General features: G+C 39.4%; 2 protein-coding genes across 4 annotated transcripts; both read left to right on the top strand.

Moving 5' to 3' along the window:
- The first annotated feature begins 1,387 nt into the window (after positions 1 to 1,387).
- On the top strand, positions 1,388 to 7,617 carry cbx6a (chromobox homolog 6a). Of its 3 annotated transcripts, none has more exons than XM_059569727.1 (6): positions 1,388 to 1,520; positions 2,136 to 2,179; positions 4,408 to 4,473; positions 4,838 to 4,904; positions 5,032 to 5,997; positions 6,498 to 7,617. In XM_059569727.1, exons 1-6 carry the CDS (start codon positions 1,452 to 1,454, stop codon positions 6,498 to 6,500), a joined length of 1,215 nt encoding a protein of 404 aa, XP_059425710.1. In that variant the 5' UTR covers positions 1,388 to 1,451; the 3' UTR covers positions 6,501 to 7,617. The 3 variants fall into 3 exon arrangements, with proteins under 3 accessions (XP_059425710.1, XP_059425709.1, XP_059425708.1); XM_059569726.1 differs by having other exon boundaries at positions 5,032 to 6,021; XM_059569725.1 differs by having other exon boundaries at positions 5,032 to 7,617.
- A 4,437-nt stretch (positions 7,618 to 12,054) lies between these two features.
- LOC132160033 (GTP-binding protein 2-like) lies at positions 12,055 to 21,430 on the top strand. The gene is made up of 12 exons (XM_059569724.1): positions 12,055 to 12,411; positions 13,133 to 13,159; positions 13,255 to 13,439; positions 13,538 to 13,643; positions 14,673 to 14,870; positions 14,968 to 15,142; positions 15,847 to 16,066; positions 16,344 to 16,479; positions 16,569 to 16,627; positions 19,945 to 20,116; positions 20,218 to 20,382; positions 21,205 to 21,430. The coding sequence occupies exons 1-12, from the start codon at positions 12,241 to 12,243 to the stop codon at positions 21,391 to 21,393; spliced, it is 1,803 nt and encodes a 600-aa protein (XP_059425707.1). The 5' UTR covers positions 12,055 to 12,240; the 3' UTR covers positions 21,394 to 21,430.
- Positions 21,431 to 21,940: the final 510 nt, after the last annotated feature.

The following is a 21,940-nucleotide window of genomic DNA, read 5'->3' as shown; positions in this document are numbered from 1 at the left end:
ACCTTAATGTTAGCTGTTTCGACAATGTTAAAAACGTTTTTAATATATCAATAAGAAAGGCTTTTACTCAAGTATTTATCACTTTATTAAAAGTAAGCAAAACAAAACGTCAAATGTTTACTTTTCACAAGCCGTCTTTCTCGTATGCTTGTAGTAGGCGTTCTCTTGCTCCATTAGGAAACAGAGAATGTCGGGAAACTACACCTCTTGTCATTCTGTTGGGTTGATTGTCCAGTCACAGATACTGTAAGGACAGTCCGACCCAATACGGTTCAGTTTTTAACCGTATTTTGCTCTGTCGAGCGGCAGAAAAGATTTTATGTAGGCCATTCTGATTCATCATGCTTTTCCAATGAGAGTGAAAGGACTGTTTTCCCTCAGCACGCTGACTCCGCCCACAACTATGACGCGACACCGAACAAGTCGAACGAGTTGTTTTGAGACTTTCTTGTATAACCAAGCTGGTATTATTAGAACTTGAAACCCGGCCTTTTTTATTTTATTTTTTTTATTTTATAGAACACATCATGCTTATAAAAAATGAGATAAATATTAAGGAACGTTCTTTTATCTATATTCGCCCTTCATGTTGTCACAAAAAAAACCGCTGCATTGGAACCAGTTTTTATCATAGACTTTAAAAACGTAACGTTGGAACGTTAACAGAACGTTGTAGGTTTGCCAGCTACCTTTTACATATTACTTGAGAAAGCCTGACCTGGACTAACCTATTTTTATTCCCCAAAGCTAATCCGAGAACTAACATGCATGAACATATTAACTTCAGTGATGATAAATTAGTCAGCAAACCAACAGACAAGGAAACAGTTCGTCATTTTGCACGTTTCTGTTATCATTGTTCTCATTTCGATTTGACTGGGAAATATTCATTTATTAAACAGAAACATGTTCGTGCCGTTGCAACCAGAACATCTGTGTAACTTGCACTAATTTTTTTCTTTTATTTTCTTTATTTATTTTTAAATAAAGTTGTTATATTTTGTCAGTATATTTATGTATATATATATATATATATATATATATACAAACACACACACACACAGATATCCTAATAGATACAGTTTTTTGTACGAAATCAAAATTATTATTATTAAATAATGTAAATAATAAAAAAATATATTTATATTTAATTAAAATAATTATTATCAAAAATTCACCACTCTTATCGATGCATAGTATAGGATAACGAAAAGATTTTTTATCTCTAAAAAGTAAGAGTTTAATAATCTTGATAATTTGTTTTATGTATCAAGACCATATTTTATGGGGACATGCTTTTATATTCTTTACCCTTCGCGCCGTTCACAGGACTTTCGGGGCAAGTTGACCCAAAGCACGTGACAGCGCTGGGTTTGTTGCTGTCGCCTGTCACAGATTTGTAAAGTGTAGCGCCGCGAGACAGAGCCGTCTGCAGCGCACGCACCGAGAAGATGGAGCTGTCGGCGGAAGGAGAGCGGGTTTTCGCCGCGGAATCCATCCTGAAAAGCCGCGTTAGGAAAGTGAGTAAGGAAGAACTGGGGTTTAGCGGGGTTGGGAATGTTTTTCACGACTTGAGGTACAGAGAGAGGGTCGGCTTTCGTTTGTCTGGCGATGCGGAGCTTCAAGGCGCCTGCAATGACAAGAGGGGGAGGCCTACGTGCAGATGTTTCCCGATTTAGCGACCCAATGCATTTACTTGCATTGTCAGACTGGAAATAACAAATTCGAACGTGGGACGTTTGGATATTGAATTCGAGATTTATGTTGTAAAATTGGGGTGCGCTGTGTTGGGAACTGACAGCAGCCCGCTAAAAGAGCAGCAGGAGGAGGCTAAAAAGGGACAAAGTGTCTGGCATGAGTCCATAGCAAAATCAATGCATGCTGGCCGACCCAAAATTCAAAGATCTCAACAATGCAGTACGCAGGTCGAGTAGTTTCAGTGCTGCACGGTGTCCTGCCACATAGTTTAAGGTGTTAGATGTGCTGTATTAGTGTATATTTGGGTAAAAACACTTTTTACTGAGCCCCAAAAATAAAATAAATGGGTATGAGGTTTGAAGTAGAGCATGTGTTGCTCATGCATTGTTCAGTTAGTGTTAAATAAAGAACATTTTATGCTGTTTTCCTCTTTGCAGGGTCGAATCGAGTACCTGGTTAAATGGAAAGGTTGGGCACTAAAGTAAGTGTGTAAAATATAAATATCACAATGGGTGTATTTTTATATTGTGCTGTTTGTTTCAGTGTCGTACGCTGTTTTCTAACTTTTGCTGTAGTTCAAATGGAAAGGGACTTTCTTTGGTTTCACAGTTTGTGCACAAATAGTGTGTGTAAGCAAAGCGTAACGCAGCTGCAGCTCCACAAGCTGTAAAATAAAGTGATTTGTGTGTTACTGCTTTGAATAATTCCTTTAATAACTGCCATGAATTCTAAAATGGTAACAACATTTATTTTAAACTTGATTGTCAAGTCTAATTTACATAAGGATCATGTTTCCACCCAAATGGTAAGTAAATGACAACAAATGGACTCAATCCAGAGCTACATTCATTCTGATTTAATGAATAGAAAGTGTTTGCGTGCCGATTCCTGCACGTCACTTTAGCGTGCATTGTGAAATAGGCCTTATCAGTGCAGAATTGAATTGTGGTTAGCTGAAAGGTCAAGCAGTGTTTTGACTTGACATACTTCTAACTACATTTCTAAAACTATTTTCAATTACAGTTTTGATTTGATATTATTATTATGCATGCAATAGTGTTGTCACGGTACCAAAATTTCAGTATTTGGTACCAGTGAAAAACCAATTTCAGTACCAAAGCAAAACACAAAAACATGCTAATTAAAAAATGTAACTATACTTTCATTTAATCCAAACTGTGTACATATTTAATCTAAAGGGCTTTTGAATTTTAAAGCCAAGTGTAACAGCCAAGTTAGCTAAAAAACGACAACTGCTTTTCTGACTGATAAGACACAATGTTAACCATTTGTACATTCTCGAACACGCATATTTTAGATTCACTATTCATTTAAAAGCCTTTTCTGTGTAAAAATAGTAAATATCATCATGTTGTCCTGTTTTTAGTTTTTTTTACCCTAATAAAAGTTATAGGAGCATTAAATAGTTTATAAAGAAACTTTATTCCAATGCTCCTTAAATTAGCGTTAGTCGCACTTATGCTAACGTTCAACTACTCTAATAACAGTGTTCATTTTAATCCGACATTCAAATTAAAATATTGAATAGTATTCACAACAGAACAGACTCGCACTCCATTTGTGGTGGCATATACCGTATTTTCCGGACTATAAGTCGCACTTTTTTTCATAGTTTGGTTGGTCCTGCGACTTATGGTCAGGTGCGACTTATTTATCAAAATTGATTTGACATGAACCGAGAGAAATGAACCAAGAGAAAACATTACCATCTACAGCCACGAGAGGGCACTTTATGCTGCTCATTGCTCCTGTAGACTACACTGAGCAGCATAGAGGGCCCTCTCGCGGCTGGAGATGGTAATGTTTTCTCTTGGTTCTAAATAAATGCGACTTATAGTCCAATGCGACTTATATATGTTTTTTTTCCTCGTCATGACGTATTTTTGGACTGATGCGACTTATACTTGGGTGCGACTTATAGTCCGAAAAATACGGTATATGAAAATTCATTCTCTGCCAGCAGGAGGCACTTGTAGAGCAGGAGAGAGAGAGGTTTTCCCAGTAACGGCTGTAATCAAATAAGTGTTGCGCTCACTAATACTGCTCAGGCATTACAGGCAAGATGAAATGAAAATGACATCCATAATTTTCAGAAGACCGTCGGTTTCCTTCAGAAATACAGTGATATAAAAACACCTGCACCGGGTTACGACTTTGACTCGTGCAGTGCTTATGTTTATTTAACGAAGTCAAAGCCTTTTGGAAAATCTGTTTATGGCTGTCAGTTTTGATATTGTGGCGGCCCGCCACAAATAAATCACTCTATGGGAAACACAATGAAACTAACCTGCTTGAACTCTTTCAGTTTTATGAAGAGAGCACGTCTGCACACTTTTCGGATAGGGCAACAAGAACCAGGTTGACCGGGTATTCGTTACCACCGATACTTAAAAAAAACCTGGTACCGTAACATTTTCATTTTTTTTTGTACCGACTTGTTACCGAAGTACCAGGTGTTTGGACAACACTAGCATGCAGTTTTAATTAACTGATTTGATGCTATGAACAATTTTACACATCATGGGACTAATTAAAAGAACTTAAAAAATGCAGTACTGTAAAAATACAGCATATATAAATATATAACTTTTTAAACTGATAGTAAAGTCTTGATGGAGAAAACAAAAAGTTGATATTTAATAAATACCTGTAACCATTTAAAAGACTTCAAATGTTTTTGCAACGTAGACACAGCACATGGGAACCAGAGGAGAACATCTTGGATGATCGACTCATCACCGCCTTTGAGCAAAAGTAAGTATCACTTAAAGACTTAACTCTTAAACTTAAATTTCTATATAAAGTTAGAAAAATGTAGAGAATAAAAATATTTATTCCTCATAAAGTATGTATATTGATGCCCAACAGTTCATGTGTTCAATGTAAGAGTCAGGAAAATATTTGTTTACGTTTGTTCTCTTTTTTTGCTCGCTTGATTTATTTTTGCAGCTTTATGCAGCTAGTTTGACTGGAAACTAGCCTCTCTGGTGGATTTTTAAACAAAGATGACTTGCATTATGCTTCAAAGCCTTCCATTTTGATTGTTATGGTTTGGGCTTGACGCTTAAGTGATGTCATATTTTCCTTGGCTTAAATTGTGCTGTCCTACAATTCATAGGGAGAGGGAGCAGGAACTTTATGGCCCAAAGAAACGTGGACCTAAACCCAAAAACTTTGTACAAAAGGTTGGAAGTCTCTTAAAAAATTCTTTGAAATTAATCTTATACATCATCTCCATTTCATAACATATAAATAAACTTTTAGTCTGATGTTTTTGTAACTCCCAGTCATATTTGCTCTCCACCTATCTAGGCACGGGCACAGGCGGGTGATAGACCTCGGAGCTCAAATACCCAACGCCCTCCACCTCGCACCACTGCGAAGCCTCCCGCCTCTTCCACTTCTGCAAGTGCAGCTCCTCCTCAACCTTCATTATCTTCTTCCTACAACACTGCTCCAACCCCCAGAGTGCACTCTCTCGCCGCTGCTCATAAACTGAAGAAAGACATCCATCGTTGTCATAGGATGTCTCGGCGACCTTTGCCACGACCCGACCCCCTAGGCAACCCGAGGGGGTCCACATCCTCATGCCGTCCTCCCATCTCTCCATTCTCTGAAACTGTCCGCATCCTCAACCGCAGGGTCAAACCACGGGAGGTTAAGCGAGGACGCATAATCTTGAACCTGAAGGTCATTGACAAATCCGAAAACAGTGGCGTAGCAAGTAGAAGGACACCGCAGTCGTTCACGGGGCGGGCAAAAATCCCATCCCGGAATCGCATCATTGGGAAAAAGCATGGGGACATGCCTTACAGGCCTTTCCAGCATCCTATGAAGATGTTAGGCTTCCCGATGTATGGCCAACCATTTGGGCTTAACCCCTGTGGGTCAATGTCCTCCATGGCTAATGAAGGATCCAACACTGGAGTCAATCAGAGAGGTGGAAGCTGCTGTGATAGCCATTCCTCTGCAAATGTGCAGAAGTTTCAATATCAGCCTCCACCTTCTCCATCCAGCTCCAGTGGGTCTAACAACAGCCCTCCTTCACCTCAGAAACAAGCGACTCAACCTGAAGCTCCAACTAAATTGGACTCTGCAGCCTCAACATGTTCCCGAGATGCCTCCCAACCTCACCCAAAGTCCAGCTCTGCACCATTCCTCCCTTCCTCACCCTCCTATTCGTCCTCCCCGTCATCCTCTCTTGAAGACGAAGACCAGGGCTCTCCGAATCTCACCATTTCTCGAGGTGGAAAGCGGAAACTTCGACATCGAACCCAGGTGGGTCGAGCTTCGGTCTGTCAGGTTAGTGACCGCACTACTACCCCACTTCCTGAGGAAAACAGGGTGCCAAAAGAGGGGGATCCCGATTGGCACCCTGAAATGGCACCCAGCTGTGCCAATGTAGTCGTGACTGACGTCACTACAAACCTTCTCACAGTCACCATCAAGGAATTCTGCCAGTCAGGAGCTGAACCCTCCTCCCCTTGCCAAGCTGAGAAACCACCCTGTCCCACCACAGCTGCCTCTTGAAAGTTCCCCCTAAATGTCTACAATAAAAATATCTGCCCACTAAACCCTATAAGAACTTGCCAAAATGATATTCACGCACCCTAAAATAGTTGCCGGTGATGAAATTAAAATGTATTTCTTGGGTGAAATTAAGATATATTGAAATAATATAAAGGCAGAGGTGCTTTCCTTGACCTGTACTTTTAAAAACAAAGTGTTATTATGGTTTTGTAGTACTTCATGCTTTTTTCCCCCTCTTTTTTCCCCAGTGATCCTGTCTTTCCACAGCCTTTTCCCCCCTCCCCCCCAAGTAATTGCACCTTGTCTTGTCACCTCCAGTCCTGTAGAGACCACCATTTCCATATCTCCAGACCTAAAGCTCAGAATCCACCCAAGAAATGTTGATCTCAACAGCTTTCTTGGACTCGAGATGTTGCACCAAGACATTTGTAATCTTTTGATGTCCATTTTCATCGGGATGCTGAACACATGATGCTTTGGAAGTTTAGCCAGTGTGGGTGAAGATCCGCTCACGCACTTGATAGATAAAACTTGATGTGGCAATATGCCCATTTAGGCATCCAACCCATGCATTGATCTCACCAACCTTCTCCCGTGCTAACGAAGAACTTTGCTGATGAAGAACCCAAGTCATTGTGAAGCTCGCTGTATCACACGGGCGTAGACGTGACTCTATTTATATGCACCAAGCTGCAAAATTCTGAGGACCGTTATTTCCTTCTGCTTGAACTCCGCTCTGATCCAGTTGTCTGCTGAGACTCTAAACCGACTCAAGTGTGAATGCTGAGGACTGCATCTGTAGTATGGTACTGTACGTTAAACCTTCCACATCCTCAATTACCCACTTAGAGAAGTACCTTCTCATACTTGCCTTCTGACTACAATAGCTTGTGTTTCATGTTATAGTTACTGTATTTTTGGGGCTGTTTACCAGAGGTAGTTTCTCTCAGAACTTGATTGGAGGAGTTCAAAAACCATTTAGAGACTTTTACACTAAGTGGGTTTAAAAAATACCAAATATAACAGATTGCCTTGGTTGATGAAACCCTCTTTCGCATTCTGAAATGACACAGTCCGGGACCACGTGTGTTATGTTGGTGACTGCATGTTGTTGGCCCTTGAGCTCGTCCTGTGTTGTCTGCAGGTCCAACTGGGCGCTGGCATTGACAATACAGACCTGGGATAAAGCTAGCTTGGTTAGTTAGTATATGCTAGGGATGTGTCAGTACTTATATTTTGGAACTGGTCCAAATGGGTACTCATAAAATTGCTCTATCTATCTATCTATCTATCTATCTATCTATCTATCTATCTATCTATCTATCTATCTATCTATCTATCTATCTATCTATCTATCTATCTATCTATCTATCTATCTATCTATCTATCTATCTATCTATCTATCTATCTATCTATCATCTATCTATCTATCTATCTATCTATCTATCTATCTATCTATCTATCTATCAGGAAATATTGCTATTCACATTATTAAAACAAAAGTGGTTTCTGTGCATCCCTAGTAGATACACCACTTGCTGTCAGTTGTAGTTAAACATTCAAAGAATAGTTCATCCAAAAATGTACATTCTGTTTTAGAATTTTCATTCATTTACTCACCATCATGTTGTTCCAAATGTTTGCCAGAATGTTCCATACTATGAAAGTGGATGGGGACCAGAGGCTGCAAATTTCTAAAAAAGACAAATTACTTGTGCGTTGTATTCCAAGATGTATAAAGCCATTCTATTGCTACATGTGTGGAATGGGCTGAAAAAAGCCTTGGCAATGCACCATTCACTTCCATTGTAGGGAAAAAAGCAGCTTGGACATTCTGACGAATAACTCCTTTTATGTTTTACTGAAGAAATGTTTCAGAATGCATGAAGGCGAGTACATGACAACACTTTTGCATGAATGCCATTTAATATTTAACATTTTACTGAAAGCTAAATGTTTTAGTTGCTGCATGGTGTAATTTTATTATTTTAGAATTTATAAAAAATAAGTTGTGGGATGCTTTTCGCTTAGGGTTTTTTGGGCAGTCCAGCAAGCAATATTATAACCTGCTACATCAGGCCTGAAGAAACAGGCTAACACACTGTTTATGGCAGCTAACCTGGTTGTACTGAAGGATGATAAAATGTCAGACTCCACCAGAGGACAAACCTCATTATAAGATTTAATTATAGAACACAATTAAGTTCCACTTGTAGTCATACAGTTGTCCTCTAATGGAGCGTTATTACTCTATCACTGTGCCTTTAGGGAGAAATTAAAACCTTACCTTTTTTATGACTTTTTTTTAAGCGTTTCCCCAAATTATTTACAAATATTAACACTTTTTTATTTTGTGTGTGTGTGTGTGTATTATAACTTTTCTTTTAATAACTTTTTAGTTTACTGGCATCCAAACATTAATGTGAACCTATCTACTCTTAACACTTACTTTCCTTTTCAAAGTTCTTTAAAAGCCTTCTTTTTTGTTTATCATATTCATACATTTATCCCAGGTCTGAAATAATTAATGTTCTGAACATATCCCTGGTGCTACCCCATGTAGGGCGCCACGTGTGGTGCATCTGTACAATAATATCTAATATTGAAGCATGTGTTGCATTTAGCTGCTCCGCTCGATTCCATGATGTTGTTAACTTTGCCTACAGTACAAAATGTTCCATATACAAACAGTCAAGTCCTTGTTTACCTTTATATCCTTAATGTTAGAAAAAAAATAGATGTCGCCATGGTGTGAAACAATGCAAGATGGTTTCTACTAAAGAGGTAGTTTACCACTATGATAATATGTGGCCTACATTTCATGCAATAGGGCTTGTATTTTATAGGATGTAGCCTCCAGGGACCGTCACTGCATAGACAAGAAGAGATTATGTTTATAAGGTAAGGATGAAGGAATACTGGAGGTTACTTCCTCAAATTTCAGTGTCTGATGTGTTTTTTTTTTTTTTTTTTTTCATTTCAAGATGATTTGTTAATTTTACCATGCTGTAGAGATGAATGATACGTGCTGCCTTTATTTTATAGCCATTGTTGTTCACTTTTACTAGTCTACTTTGGGTTTGGGAGAATGTAGAACCCAAAAAAACAGAACTAAGTGTGATTTATAGGAGTCATTTATTTGGTAACATGTAAGATTAATGCCATTGATGAAGCTGATTATGATAATAACTTGTTGCTATGACATTGTAATGTAGTGGGTGCATGATTTGAAAACCCCATTTGTACATGTAATTTAAATGTCATAATGTGTTTGTTGCTTTGTGTGTTTCTTGAAAGAGGCTTTTAATAAAATCACTTTAAAGACACTCATTGCAACCCATTGTATTATACTTTTATACGGAGCTATGTTCTTTTGTTGGTGCCTTTTTGCACTTTTAAATTGTTACAGTGTCTGTTCCTATATACTCTCATTGTGTGGAACAGTGCAGCATGAACATTATGCTTATCTCCTTTTGTGTTTTTACGGATGAAAGTAAGTCACACACAAAGGTGAAAAAATGATGGCAGAATTAAAATTTTTAAAGGGGTCATATAATGCGATTTCAAGTTTTTCTTTCTCTTTGGTGTGCTACAAGCTCTTGGTGCATAAAGAAGATCTGTAAAGTTGCAAAGACTAAAGTCTCAAATCCAAAGAGATATTCTTTATCAAAGTTGACTGCCACGCCCCCTAAAACGGATCATTCAAACACGCCCCCACATGTCTACATCACTATGTGGAAATATTTGCGTAATGCCGCCGAAATGTTCACGCAAATAAAGAGGGCATGGTTCAAGTAACCACAGTTAGTGTTGAAGCAGCCATGTCAGGGATATGCTGTGTGTATCTTGGCAAAAGCAATTTATTTGTATTCTTCCGAAAGTAGATGCATTTTTAGGAATCTCTTAAGCCCCTTTCACACTGCGATTCCGGAAATACACGGGTAATGTGTCCCAGCAATTGTTCCCGGGTCGCTAGATTTTGCACTTTCACACTGCCAGTGATTTTCCGGAATATGTGCATGCGTTCACACCATAGACTGTAAAAAAAGATGGACGACTCGCCTTCGCTCTCTTCCATTGGTCAAAACTGAAGCCGCCAGTGTCCCGATATGGCGCTGACATCTTGGACTTGCGCCTGCGCAGATAGCGATCTAGGGACTAGTTCTGCGCAGTAGCTATGCGCAGTAGCAAGCAGGAAGTAAAGCCTTAAAGCCGTGAAATCAACGGCCCCGCCCCTGTGCCCCGCCCTCACTCTCCCTCGCAGAATGCACATACTGTAATCTGCACTGTTTTGGAAGTGGAGTCCTGCTCCTGTGAACTCTGTCTGCTCCGTTCCACTCCAATCTCATTAAAATAAGGTAAATACAATCTCCTCAGTCCTCCGAAGATCATGAAAAAAGCCTGTTGACGCTTCAGTGCCTCCTCCGGCTCAGAGAGCTGTCAATCACAGCTGTCAATCACGACGTCACACCACCGTTTTTAGAGCATTAAATAACTATCTAAAAAACAACTTATTTTAAAAACGAACACTTGAATTTACATTAGCGTGATACAAACTACAGTAAATGACAAAAAACAGCTTCGGAAAAAAGATATTTGAAGGGTAATTTAATTGTTTAGTTGGTCTCGCGTCCCATTGAATAACATGGGGAGGCGGGGTTTATGACCTATACTAGGACCACTCACCAGGGGGCGATCGAGACGTTTTGGCTTCACTTTTCAGGGCTTGTGCGGCACGCTTGGTTCACACACAGCCTTTAAAGGTCCCGTAAAGACACGTGTCATCAGGGTGTGACGTGTAATGTACGAGTCGAAAACGCTAGGCACATTAACGTTTATGTAAAGAACCGTTAGATTTCCGACAAGTGCCTGCAGTGTTCGTCCAATCACAATGCATTGGGTCAGTTGGCCAATCAGAGCAGACTGTGCTTGTCAGAAGGAGGGACTTTGAAGAAAACAATGTGTTTGAGAGAGATGGGGCATAGAGGACCTACAATAATGTAGAGTATTTGAAAAATAATGTGTTTTTGAACATTAAAGCATGCCATCATATTCTGTTACACCAAATACACACAAAAAAGCATAATATGACCTTTTTAACGTCAATGACAAGCAACTTACCGTGTTTTTATGTCTGCTAGAGGGTGATGTGCAGTTCAAATGTTAATTTGAGAACTTTATTGCAAGCAAATTATCAATTAATGACAATAGGTCGAGCAATAATAATGATATTTACCTAACTAGGATCTGTGAGCTGGTTTTAAACACTATTTCTCAAGCAAATTGTTCTGTCTGTGTAGGCTAGGCTATCTCTCATGTGGGGTTCACCCTGAAGAACCACATTTTCTATTAATAGACGATGAGTTTTTGGACTCCTTACTTTATTCCTGGCTGCAGAAATATCATGATTCTTAATGGGAGCACCAAATTTGAATAACCACAAAACGTCCCTAAAATGAATCGACATTTTTTATAGAAGCATGAAAAACTATATTTTTGCGCCTCCTGCAGGTACTTTTTGTAAACCGACAAATAGGCTTGCTAACGTTGCTATTACTGTATTATGCTTGACACTTAACTAGGTATTTGTATGTAAACGCATGAGCACAGCTGTAAAAAATCAAATTAAATTGGATAGATGGATAGCCTGATGTTACATACGCTATATATTGAGATAGATAGATAGATAGATAGATAGATAGATAGATAGATAGATAGATAGATAGATAGATAGATAGATAGATAGATAGATAGATAGATAGATAGATAGATAGATAGATAGATAGATAGATGACGAATGGTTGACGAGTGTTGGAGGCGGGTTTTACTGAGGAGGATGTATCTGCGGTCGGTCATGGCTCAGTATTCTAGTGCAATAGTAAATAAATGCATTGTTCCGTGTTTGTAACAGAGAAGTGCATTTTTAGGATACATGTGTTTACAATTTTAGTTTAATCCCGAAGATTTGTGATCCTTATATGCGAGCGGGCTATGGATGCGCAGGTTGCAAACCATTGCAGCATCAAGTCTGCAGCAAAGACGAGCATCGCGCAGGATGCAGCTGAATGCGGGAAGAAGAAACCCCGCTCGAGGAGAGGCAGGAGAGGCAAGCGACGGAGGGGCAAGAAGGCCAACGAGCCTCCGCCGTTTCTACCTCCGGAGGTACATACCAATGCTAACCATTAGCCAGCGAAGAAGAAGCCTATAATAAACAATAACAGCAACCGAATTTTGTGTGGAACCGTGTAACGTTACCTGTTCTGCATCTTAATATCGTTAATTAGAATATTAATAGCAACAAATCTGCTGGCAAAATACTTATTCTAGATAAACAAAATTGAGAACAGCCGCCAAAATAGCGTACAGTTATCCTTACCTACTGTAAAAATCGTAATACATTATTAACAACATTAGGCCTATGGCTTTCCTAATTTCGTTTATTTTTGATAGCACGTGTCGAATACTAATTTACCGCTGCACTGTATTACTAATAATTATTCAAGTTTAGTTACAGAGATGGCCAGGACCAGAATGCACACTTTTTTTTATTTTTATGCTAAAACAGATATTCAAAAATACCCACTGTTCATGCTGGGTTGATTTTATGGTAGATAATAATTGTAAAAAATCTAATTAAATAAAAGTAAATACAAAAATGTGTTAATAAATTAACACAAATTAAGTTGGTAACATAATGCCAAATAAATAAAATTTTATGCGATTTACTGTAATATTCATTTTCTAGTTTTTTTCTAGGTTGTATTTTGTCCAGTAAAAGAGTGATGTGCAAGGACTGATTTTTGCAAGGTTGTTTATTTATTTAATTTAATTTACGATTTTTATATAATTGATTGTTGTTTGCCCACATATCTTTATTTTGTAGGCTGAAGAGGGAAACATTGAATACAAGGTATGCAAACACCTGTGAAAATTGAAGTTCTACTTATTTTCTATTGACATTTTTATGTATTAAATGGCATTTTCATCCACTCTTTCCTCACTCAGCTGAAGCTGGTGAACCCCACGCAGTATCGGTTCGAACACTTGGCCACGCAGCTGAAGTGGCGACTGCAGGAGGGCCGCGGGGAGGCCGTGTATCAGATTGGGGTGGAGGATAATGGGCTGCTGGTTGGACTCATAGAAGAAGATATGAAAGCCTCTCTTAAGACTCTTCGCAGAATGGCTGAGAAGTATATATTCAGTTCAGTTTATTCTGTAATGTCAGTGTGTAAGAAGTGTCTTAGAGGCGTGTTGTGTTGTCTTGGTAAGACTCTGTGACTCTGCGCAGGGTTGGAGCCGATATCACACTCCTGAGAGAGAGGGAGGTGGACTGCAATAGAGCGCGACGGAAAATTGCTGAAGTTCTTGTGCGGAAAGTTCCAGATGACCAGCAGGTGAGCTTGTGATCACAGTCAGTTTCCATTGAATTTCTTTTGTGAATTGTGGTTGTTGTGGTTTTAGTTATTGTATCAGTCTTGGCACATTTTGTTGTAAGATCTGTTAAGAAAATGTTCTTTATTATTTGTTTATTTACTTGTTAAAAAAGCTTATATTCTTGCTATAAACTATTACTGGAATAAAATATATTATTATTTTATTATTTCTTTTAAAAATACTAAATAAAAAGGAAGAATTAAAAAATTTTTTTATATAAAACATACAAAAAGTTTTAAAATGATTATATTATTTGGCTTTTTATACATTTTTTTTTTGTATTTACGAAAAAAGGTCTTGTAAAAAGGATTATATTCTTGAAATAAAAACTTGAAATAAAATTTGAATAAATTAACTTATAATAAACTAGGAATCATTGGAATAAAATTATATTTTATAACTATACAAAATAGAAAATTACAACATTTTAAAACTACAAAAACTTTTGAACTTTTCAGAAATACCTTTTTTTATTTTTTGGAAAAGTTCTCATTAAAATGCTTATATTCTTAAAAAACAACTTGATTTTTGGAATAAAAATAATCTTTTATTATTATTTCTTTAAAGGATAAAATAGTACATGATTATTAAAATGTAAAATATTTGTCAAATGATTGATTAAAATAAATAAGTATTTACAACAACTTTTTTTTTTCACCAGTTAAAAACCAAATAACTCACAGGAAGCTGGTTAGTTGTAATGTTTAGAAGAAAGTCATAAAAAGTTACAATCATCACAACATTGACCAGTCGACTCTCATGACTGTGTAGGTCAGTACATTTCTTAAAATATATCCAATAATTTTGCCTGTTTTTAGGCTAAATATAATATTTGTTACTTATTCATGGTTGTTATACAGCCATTTGTAGAGTAATAAAATTGAAATTTTTCTAAATCGATTTTTAAAGCCATCCTTAATTGTCTTTGAGACACTAAACTAATAATGTATTATGTACCGTCACTGTGCTTTCTGTGTTTGTGTGTCTAGTTTCTGGATCTCCGTGTGGCTGTTCTGGGTAATGTGGACTCAGGGAAGTCAACTCTGCTGGGGGTGCTGACTCAGGGCGAGCTGGATAACGGACGGGGCAGGGCCAGACTCAACCTCTTCAGACACCTGCATGAGATTCAGACCGGACGGACGTCCAGCATCAGTTTTGAGATCCTGGGGTTTAACAGCAAAGGAGAGGTGAGACAAATATTCAGGAATTTAAACCAACAACCCCCTGCTTACTAGCATATAAGCATGCTGCCTTGAGAAATACTGGTGTTTTTCATTGTTTTAGGTTGTAAACTACAGTGACTCCCGTACAGCAGAGGAGATCTGTGAGAGCTCTTCTAAGATGATCACTTTTATTGACCTGGCTGGTCATTATAAGTACTTGAAGACCACTATATTTGGCCTGACAAGCTACTGCCCAGACTTTGCCATGCTGGTGGTGGGAGCCAATACTGGCATTGGTTTGTATTATTTATATTGCTTTATAAGTTGTAAAAGTGATTTAAGAGTATATTTAATGAGCAAGCAATAAAGCCTTGCTGGCCGATATGGTAAATATTTACAATAAATTCAGTATTTTACACTGTTTAAAATATTTACACTACTGTTCAAAGGTTTGGAGTCTGTACAATTGTAAAAAAACAAAACATTTTTTAAGAAATCTCTTATGCTACACCAAGGCTGCATTTGTTTGTTTAGAAATACAGTAAAAACTGTAATATTGTGAAATAATATAGATTAAAAAAAGTTTTCTATTTGGATATATTTCCAAATGTAATTTATTCCTGTGATGCAAATCTGAATTTTCAACCAGAATTTTCACTCCAGTGTCACATGATCCTTCAGAAGTCACTCTAATATGCTGATTTGGTGAAAAGAAGTGAACAGTGAAAACTGTTGGGCTTTTTTTATATTTTTGAGGAAATCATGATACATTTGCTGCAACTGCATTTGTTTGAAATCGAAATCTTTTGAAATATTATAAATGCCTTATCTGTGACTTTTCATCAATTTAATGCAAGCTTGCTGAATACAAGTATTACTTTATTTCAAAAACCATATCATCTTATTGAGCCCCAAACTTTTAAACAGCCCAACCTTACTTTTAACAAATTTAGTTTCACATCATATTATACGTTATTCCCACATTGTAAAATTCTCCCAGCTGGCACAACTAGAGAGCATCTGGGTCTGGCGATGGCGATGAAGGTGCCCATATTCATTGTGGTGAGTAAGGTGGACCTCTGCGGTAAAAGCACAGTGGAGAAAACGGTTCGTCAGTTGGAGAGAGTGCTCAAACAGCCCGGTTGCAACAAAGTCCCAATGGTGGTGTCCAACCCTGATGATGCCGTTACAGCTGCACAGCAGTTTGCACAATCCTCCAGGTACATGTGTGTACGACAATAGAGGGGTTATTATACATTTTACTGCATTTTTTCCACCTGAAGTCAGTGTTTCTTGCAACATTGATTTTTCCCTGACAACTTTGCACCTTCTTTTTGAGCCTCACAGTTAAACAGCCTATTTTTGGTACTGTACCTTTAAGACTTAAATATGTAACTTGCTCTAAAAATACCCTACAAAGTACCTTAACGCTGATAGCTGGTCAACACTAGTTTGTACAGTTTGCGTGTGTGTAATGATGTTTTGCTCTCCCTACAGTGTGACGCCCATCTTCACCCTCTCCAGTGTCTCTGGGGAGAATCTTGATCTTCTGAAGGTCTTTTTCAACATTCTTCCTCCTCTGAGCAACAGCAAGGAGCAAGAGGAGCTCATGCAGCAGCTCACGGAGTTCCAGGTACAAACACACTCTTACCAACGCACATATCTTGTCTTAATTCTAAGATATTCCAAGATATTTGATGTCAAATTGATGTGCTCTTAAAGGTGGATGAGATTTACAGTGTTCCTGATGTAGGAACAGTAGTTGGTGGAACACTGTACAGGTCAGTTCACATCTGTTATGTCAATCTTTTCTGTTCATCTGTAATAACTGCCAACTATCAACCACTCTTTTTTCTTGTAATAATTTATTACACTAAACATAATTTAACCATGGTATTGTAGTAAAACTGTGGTTATACAAATAGTAATCGATACACCAAAAAACATGGTCAGTACATTTTCAATAGAATAAAAACATGTTTAATTTTCTTAAGGGACAAATTAATATCCTTCCAACCATTCAGGACACCTTAGAAATTCATTAGCATCCTAGCAACATCTTAGCAACCACCTAGATCACTCTCAAGTAACATACTTGCAACTACTCAGAACACTTAAGCCTTGTAAACCTTCTAAGCAAACCCCATCTCAAATGCTCAGAACACCTAGGCAATGCCCGATCAACCCCTTAGAAACCACCCACTCTTCCAAATGTCTCTCAAATGCTCAGAACACCTAGGCAAAGACCTAGCAATGCCTTAGAAACCACCCACTCTTTCAAATGTCTCTCAAATGCTCAGAACACCTGCTCAACACCCTAGCAATGCCTTGGAAACCACCCACCCTTCCAAATGTCTCTCAAATACTCAGAACACCTGCTCAACACCCTAGCAATGCCTTAGAAAGCACCCACTCTTCCAAATGTCTCTCAAATCCTCAGAACACCTGCTCAACACCCTAGCAATGCCTTAGAAACCACCCACTCTTCCAAATGTTTCTCAAATGCTCAGAACACGTGCTCAACACCCTAGCAATGCCTTAGAAACCACCCACTCTTCCAAATGTCTCTCAAATACTCAGAACACCTGCTCAACACCCTAGCAATGCCTTAGAAACCACCCACTCTTCCAAATGTCTCTCAAATGCTCAGAACACCTGCTCAACACCCTAGCAATGCTTTAGAAACCACCCACTCTTCCAAATGTCTCTCAAATGCTCAGAACACATAGGCAAAGACCTAGCAATTCCTTAGAAACCACCCACTCTTCCAAATGTCTCTCAAATGCTCAGAACACCTAGGCAAAGACCTAGCAATGCCTTAGAAACCACCCACTCTTCCAAATGTCTCTCAAATGCTCAGAACACCTGCTCAACACCCTAGCAATGCCTTAGAAACCACCCACTCTTCCAAATGTCTCTCAAATGCTCTGAACACCTGCTCAACACCCTAGCAATGCCTTAGAAACCACCCACTCTTTCAAATGTCTCTCAAATGCTCAGAACACCTGCTCAACACCCTAGCAATGCCTTAGAAACCACCCACTCTTCCAAATGTCTCTCAAATGCTCAGAACACCGGCTCAACACCCTAGCAATGCCTTAGAAACCACCCACTCTTCCAAATGTCTCTCAAATGCTCAGAACACTTGCTCAACACCCTAGCAATGCCTTAGAAACCACCCACTCTTCCAAATGTCTCTCAAATGCTCAGAACACCTGCTCAACACCCTAGCAATGCCTTAGAAACCACCCACTCTTCCAAATGTCTCTCAAATGCTCAGAACACCTAGGCAACACCCTAGCAATGCCTTAGAAACCACCCACTCTTCCAAATGTCTCTCAAATGCTCAGAACACCTAGGCAAAGACCTAGCAATGCCTTAGAAACCACCCACTCTTCCAAATGTCTCTCAAATGCTCAGAACACCTGCTCAACACCCTAGCAATGCCTAAGAAACCACCCACTCTTCCAAATGTCTCTCAAATGCTCAGAACACCTGCTCAACACCCTAGCAATGCCCTAGAAACCACCCACTCTCCCAAATGTCTCTCAAACGCTCAGAACACCGGCTCAACACCCTAGCAATACCTTAGAAACCACCCACTCTTCCAAATGTCTCTCAAATGCTCAGAACACCTAGGCAACACCCTAGCAATGCCTTAGAAACCACCCACTCTTCCAAATGTCTCTCAAATGTTCAGAACACCTAGGCAAAGACCAAGCATTGGCTTAGAAACCACCCACTCTCCCAAATGTCTCTCAAACGGTCTGAACACATAGGCAAAGACCTAGCAACGACTTAGAAACCACACACTCTTCCAAATGTCTCTCAAACGGTCTGAACATATAGTCAAAGACCTAGCAACGACTTAGAAACTAGCCCCTCTTCCAAATGTCTCTCAAACGGTTTGAACACATAGGCAAAGACCTAGCAACGACTTAGAAACCACTCAGTCTTCCAACTGTGTCTCAAACGGTCTGAACATATAGGCAAAGACCTAGCACCGACTTAGAAACCACCCACTCTTCCAAATGTCTCTCAAATGCTCAGAACACCTGCTCAACACCCTAGCAATGCCTTAGAAACCACCCACTCTTCCAAATGTCTCTCAAATGCTCAGAACACCTAGGCAACACCCTAGCAATGACTTAGAAACCACCCACTCTTCCAAATGTCTCTCAAATGCTCAGAACACCTAGGCAAAGACCTAGCAATGCCTTAGAAACCACCCACTCTTCCAACTGTCTCTTAAACGGTCTGAACACATAGGCAAAAACCTAGCAATGACTTAGAAACCACTCTGTCTTCCAACTGTCTCTCAAAAGGTCTGAACATATAGGCAAAGACCTAGCAACGACTTAGAAACCACCCACTCTTCCAAATGTCTCAAACGGTCTGAACACATAGGCAAAGACCTAGCAACGACTTAGAAACCACCCACTCTTCCAAATATCTCTCAAACGGTCTGAACACATAGGCAAAGACCTAGCAATGCCTTACAAACCACCCACTCTTCCAACTGTCCCTCAAACGGTCTGAAAACACAGGCAAAGACCTAGCAATGCCTTAGAAACCACCCACTCTTCCAAATGTCTCTCAAATACTCAAAACACCCAGGCAACACTCTAGCAACCTCTTAGTAATCAGCCACTCTTCCAACTGTCTCTCAAAAGCTCGGAACATCTAGGCAAATACCCTAGTAACGCCTTCGAAAACAATTCAGTCTTCCAACTATCTCTAAAACGCTCAAAACACCTAGACAACACCCTTACAAAACACCGCGGAATCCTCTCGATCTTCAAACTGTCTTATAACATTCTCACAACCACCTAAAACACCCTAGTGACTGCTAATCAATGCCCTAGCAACCACTCAGAACAACTTATCAAACCGTAGCAACTCAGAGCAGTGTTTTAGCATTGTAGAATCTGATTTACACACACATTTCAATGCCTTGCGAAATCTTCATGTGGAAGTCTTTCATGCTCTTGTGGAATCCCTGATCTCCAAGTTTCCAATTTGAAATGACCTGATTTTAGAGTTTATCTTGACAAACTTTCCTTTTCTAGTTCATAATTAATTTTCTATTCACACACAGTGGTGTGTGTCGTGAAGGAGACCGGCTGGTTGTGGGTCCCACCGATGATGGGCGGTTCCTGAGGTTGAAGGTGTGCAGTATCCACAGAAATCGTTCTGGCTGCCGCGTGCTAAGAGCTGGACAGGCCGCCACACTGGCACTTGGGAACTTTGATCGCTCATTACTACGAAAGGTCTGAACTCAAAATGAGAGCAAGAGGAGAAAAGACTAAATCAAGTCTTTGTGTAGATATATCTTTATGATGTCTTTGAGCTTGATTGTTTGTGTTTTTAGGGCATGGTCATGGTAAGTCCCAAAATGAACCCTACAATTTGCTGGCAGTTTGAGGCCGCCATAGTCCTCCTGTTCCACGCCAAGACTTTCCGCAGTGGTTTCCAAGTCACAGTGCACGTGGGGAATGTAAGGCAGACTGCCACGGTGGAGTGTCTGCTTGGAAAGGTGTGGATTTTTTAAACTCCCTGACATGATAGGAATCAAGTCTTTACAAATGAACTTGACTTACTTCTGTAAAACACAATGTTCTGAGAAGGATTACTCCTAAAGATAAAGTCCTTTTTTTGTCATCTTTGGTTCCATGAAGAACCTTAAATATCCGTTGAATCTTTCCATTGCACTAAAGGTTCTTTATAGTGGAAAAAGTTTCTTCATATTATTAAAAAGTTCTTTAACTTTAAAGGGATAGTTTGCAAGACCTTCATTCATCTTCAGAAGACAAATTAAGATATTTTTTCGTGAAACCCTCCATAGACCGCAACAGAACCACAATCAAGGCCCAGAAAGGTAGTAAGGACATTGTTAAAATCAGGGGCGCCTAAACTCGGTCCTGGAGGGCCGAGTCCTGCAGAGTTTAGATCCATCCCCAATTAGACACATCTGAACCAGCTTATCAAGCTCTTACTTGGCCATCTATAAATCTCCAGGCAGGTGTATTTTCCAACTCCCCTTGAGTTAAACAGTTGAGTTTTACCGTTTTCGAATCCATTCAGCTGATTTCTGGGTCTGGCGGTAGCACTTTTAGCTTAGCATAGATCATTTAATCTTATTAGACCGTTAGCATCTTGCTTAAAAATGACGAAGAGTTTCAATATTTTTTGTAGTTACATTGTATACTAAGACTTCATTTTTGGGTTAACTACCCCAAATGGTTTTTTCAAGGAAAGTTCCATGGAAGGTTCTTTGGGAAACAAAAATAATTCTGTTTTGGAACCTTTATTTTGAAAAGTGTATCATCACAGAAAAATGTGTGTGTTTGTCCTCTAGGAGGAGCTGCGGACAGGCGAGAGAGCTGTAGTGTGTTTCAGATTCTTAAAACACCCTGAGTACTTGCGTGTGGGAGCCAAGCTGCTCTTCAGAGAGGGGGTGACTAAAGGCATCGGACATGTGACGCACCTCCTACCCTCCACCCAGAACCACATGCCTGATCAGAACCGCAACCAGAACCACAGTTAGACACATCGGTAGTGACACCATTAATCAAAAGAGGACATTTGACCATCCCCTAGTTCAATCATGCACCTTTCATTTCCACTCTGTAGATTTGCCTATATTAATTGCAGATTTGCCTGCGTGTAAATGCTTTTGGCTCCTGTGACATTTGGAGGGTTGATTAGAGTATATGTCTGCTGGGTGTAATGGAACTCGGAAACCTCTCCTATTTTTGCACATGTGCGTGTTTCACATCTCAAGTTAAAGCTGTCTGACCTTGAGTGAAGCATTTGGGAGACACTAAGTTGGGTATCTGGAGCAGATTTATGCAGGAACTCCTGCCTGCAGACTGCATTATAGATACGAGAAACATAATCGTAGCACTGGAAAATCCTTTTTATTTTTTTTTAGCTGTGCTAATGTCTTCAGTGATATTAAAAACATGGCATTACCCCAGGAAATCTGACAACATTTTAGTTAGATTTTTTTCTTCACAAAGTGTACACCTTGAGACATAGGCCTTCAACCTTGTTCCTGTAGACCAGGGGTCCTCAGCTCTGGACCCCAAGAT

This window comes from Carassius carassius, chromosome 16 (genome assembly GCF_963082965.1).
Source record: "Carassius carassius chromosome 16, fCarCar2.1, whole genome shotgun sequence".
In the NCBI taxonomy this organism is placed as follows: Eukaryota; Metazoa; Chordata; class Actinopteri; order Cypriniformes; family Cyprinidae; genus Carassius; species Carassius carassius.
This window is presented reverse-complemented; position numbering and strand designations above follow the sequence as displayed.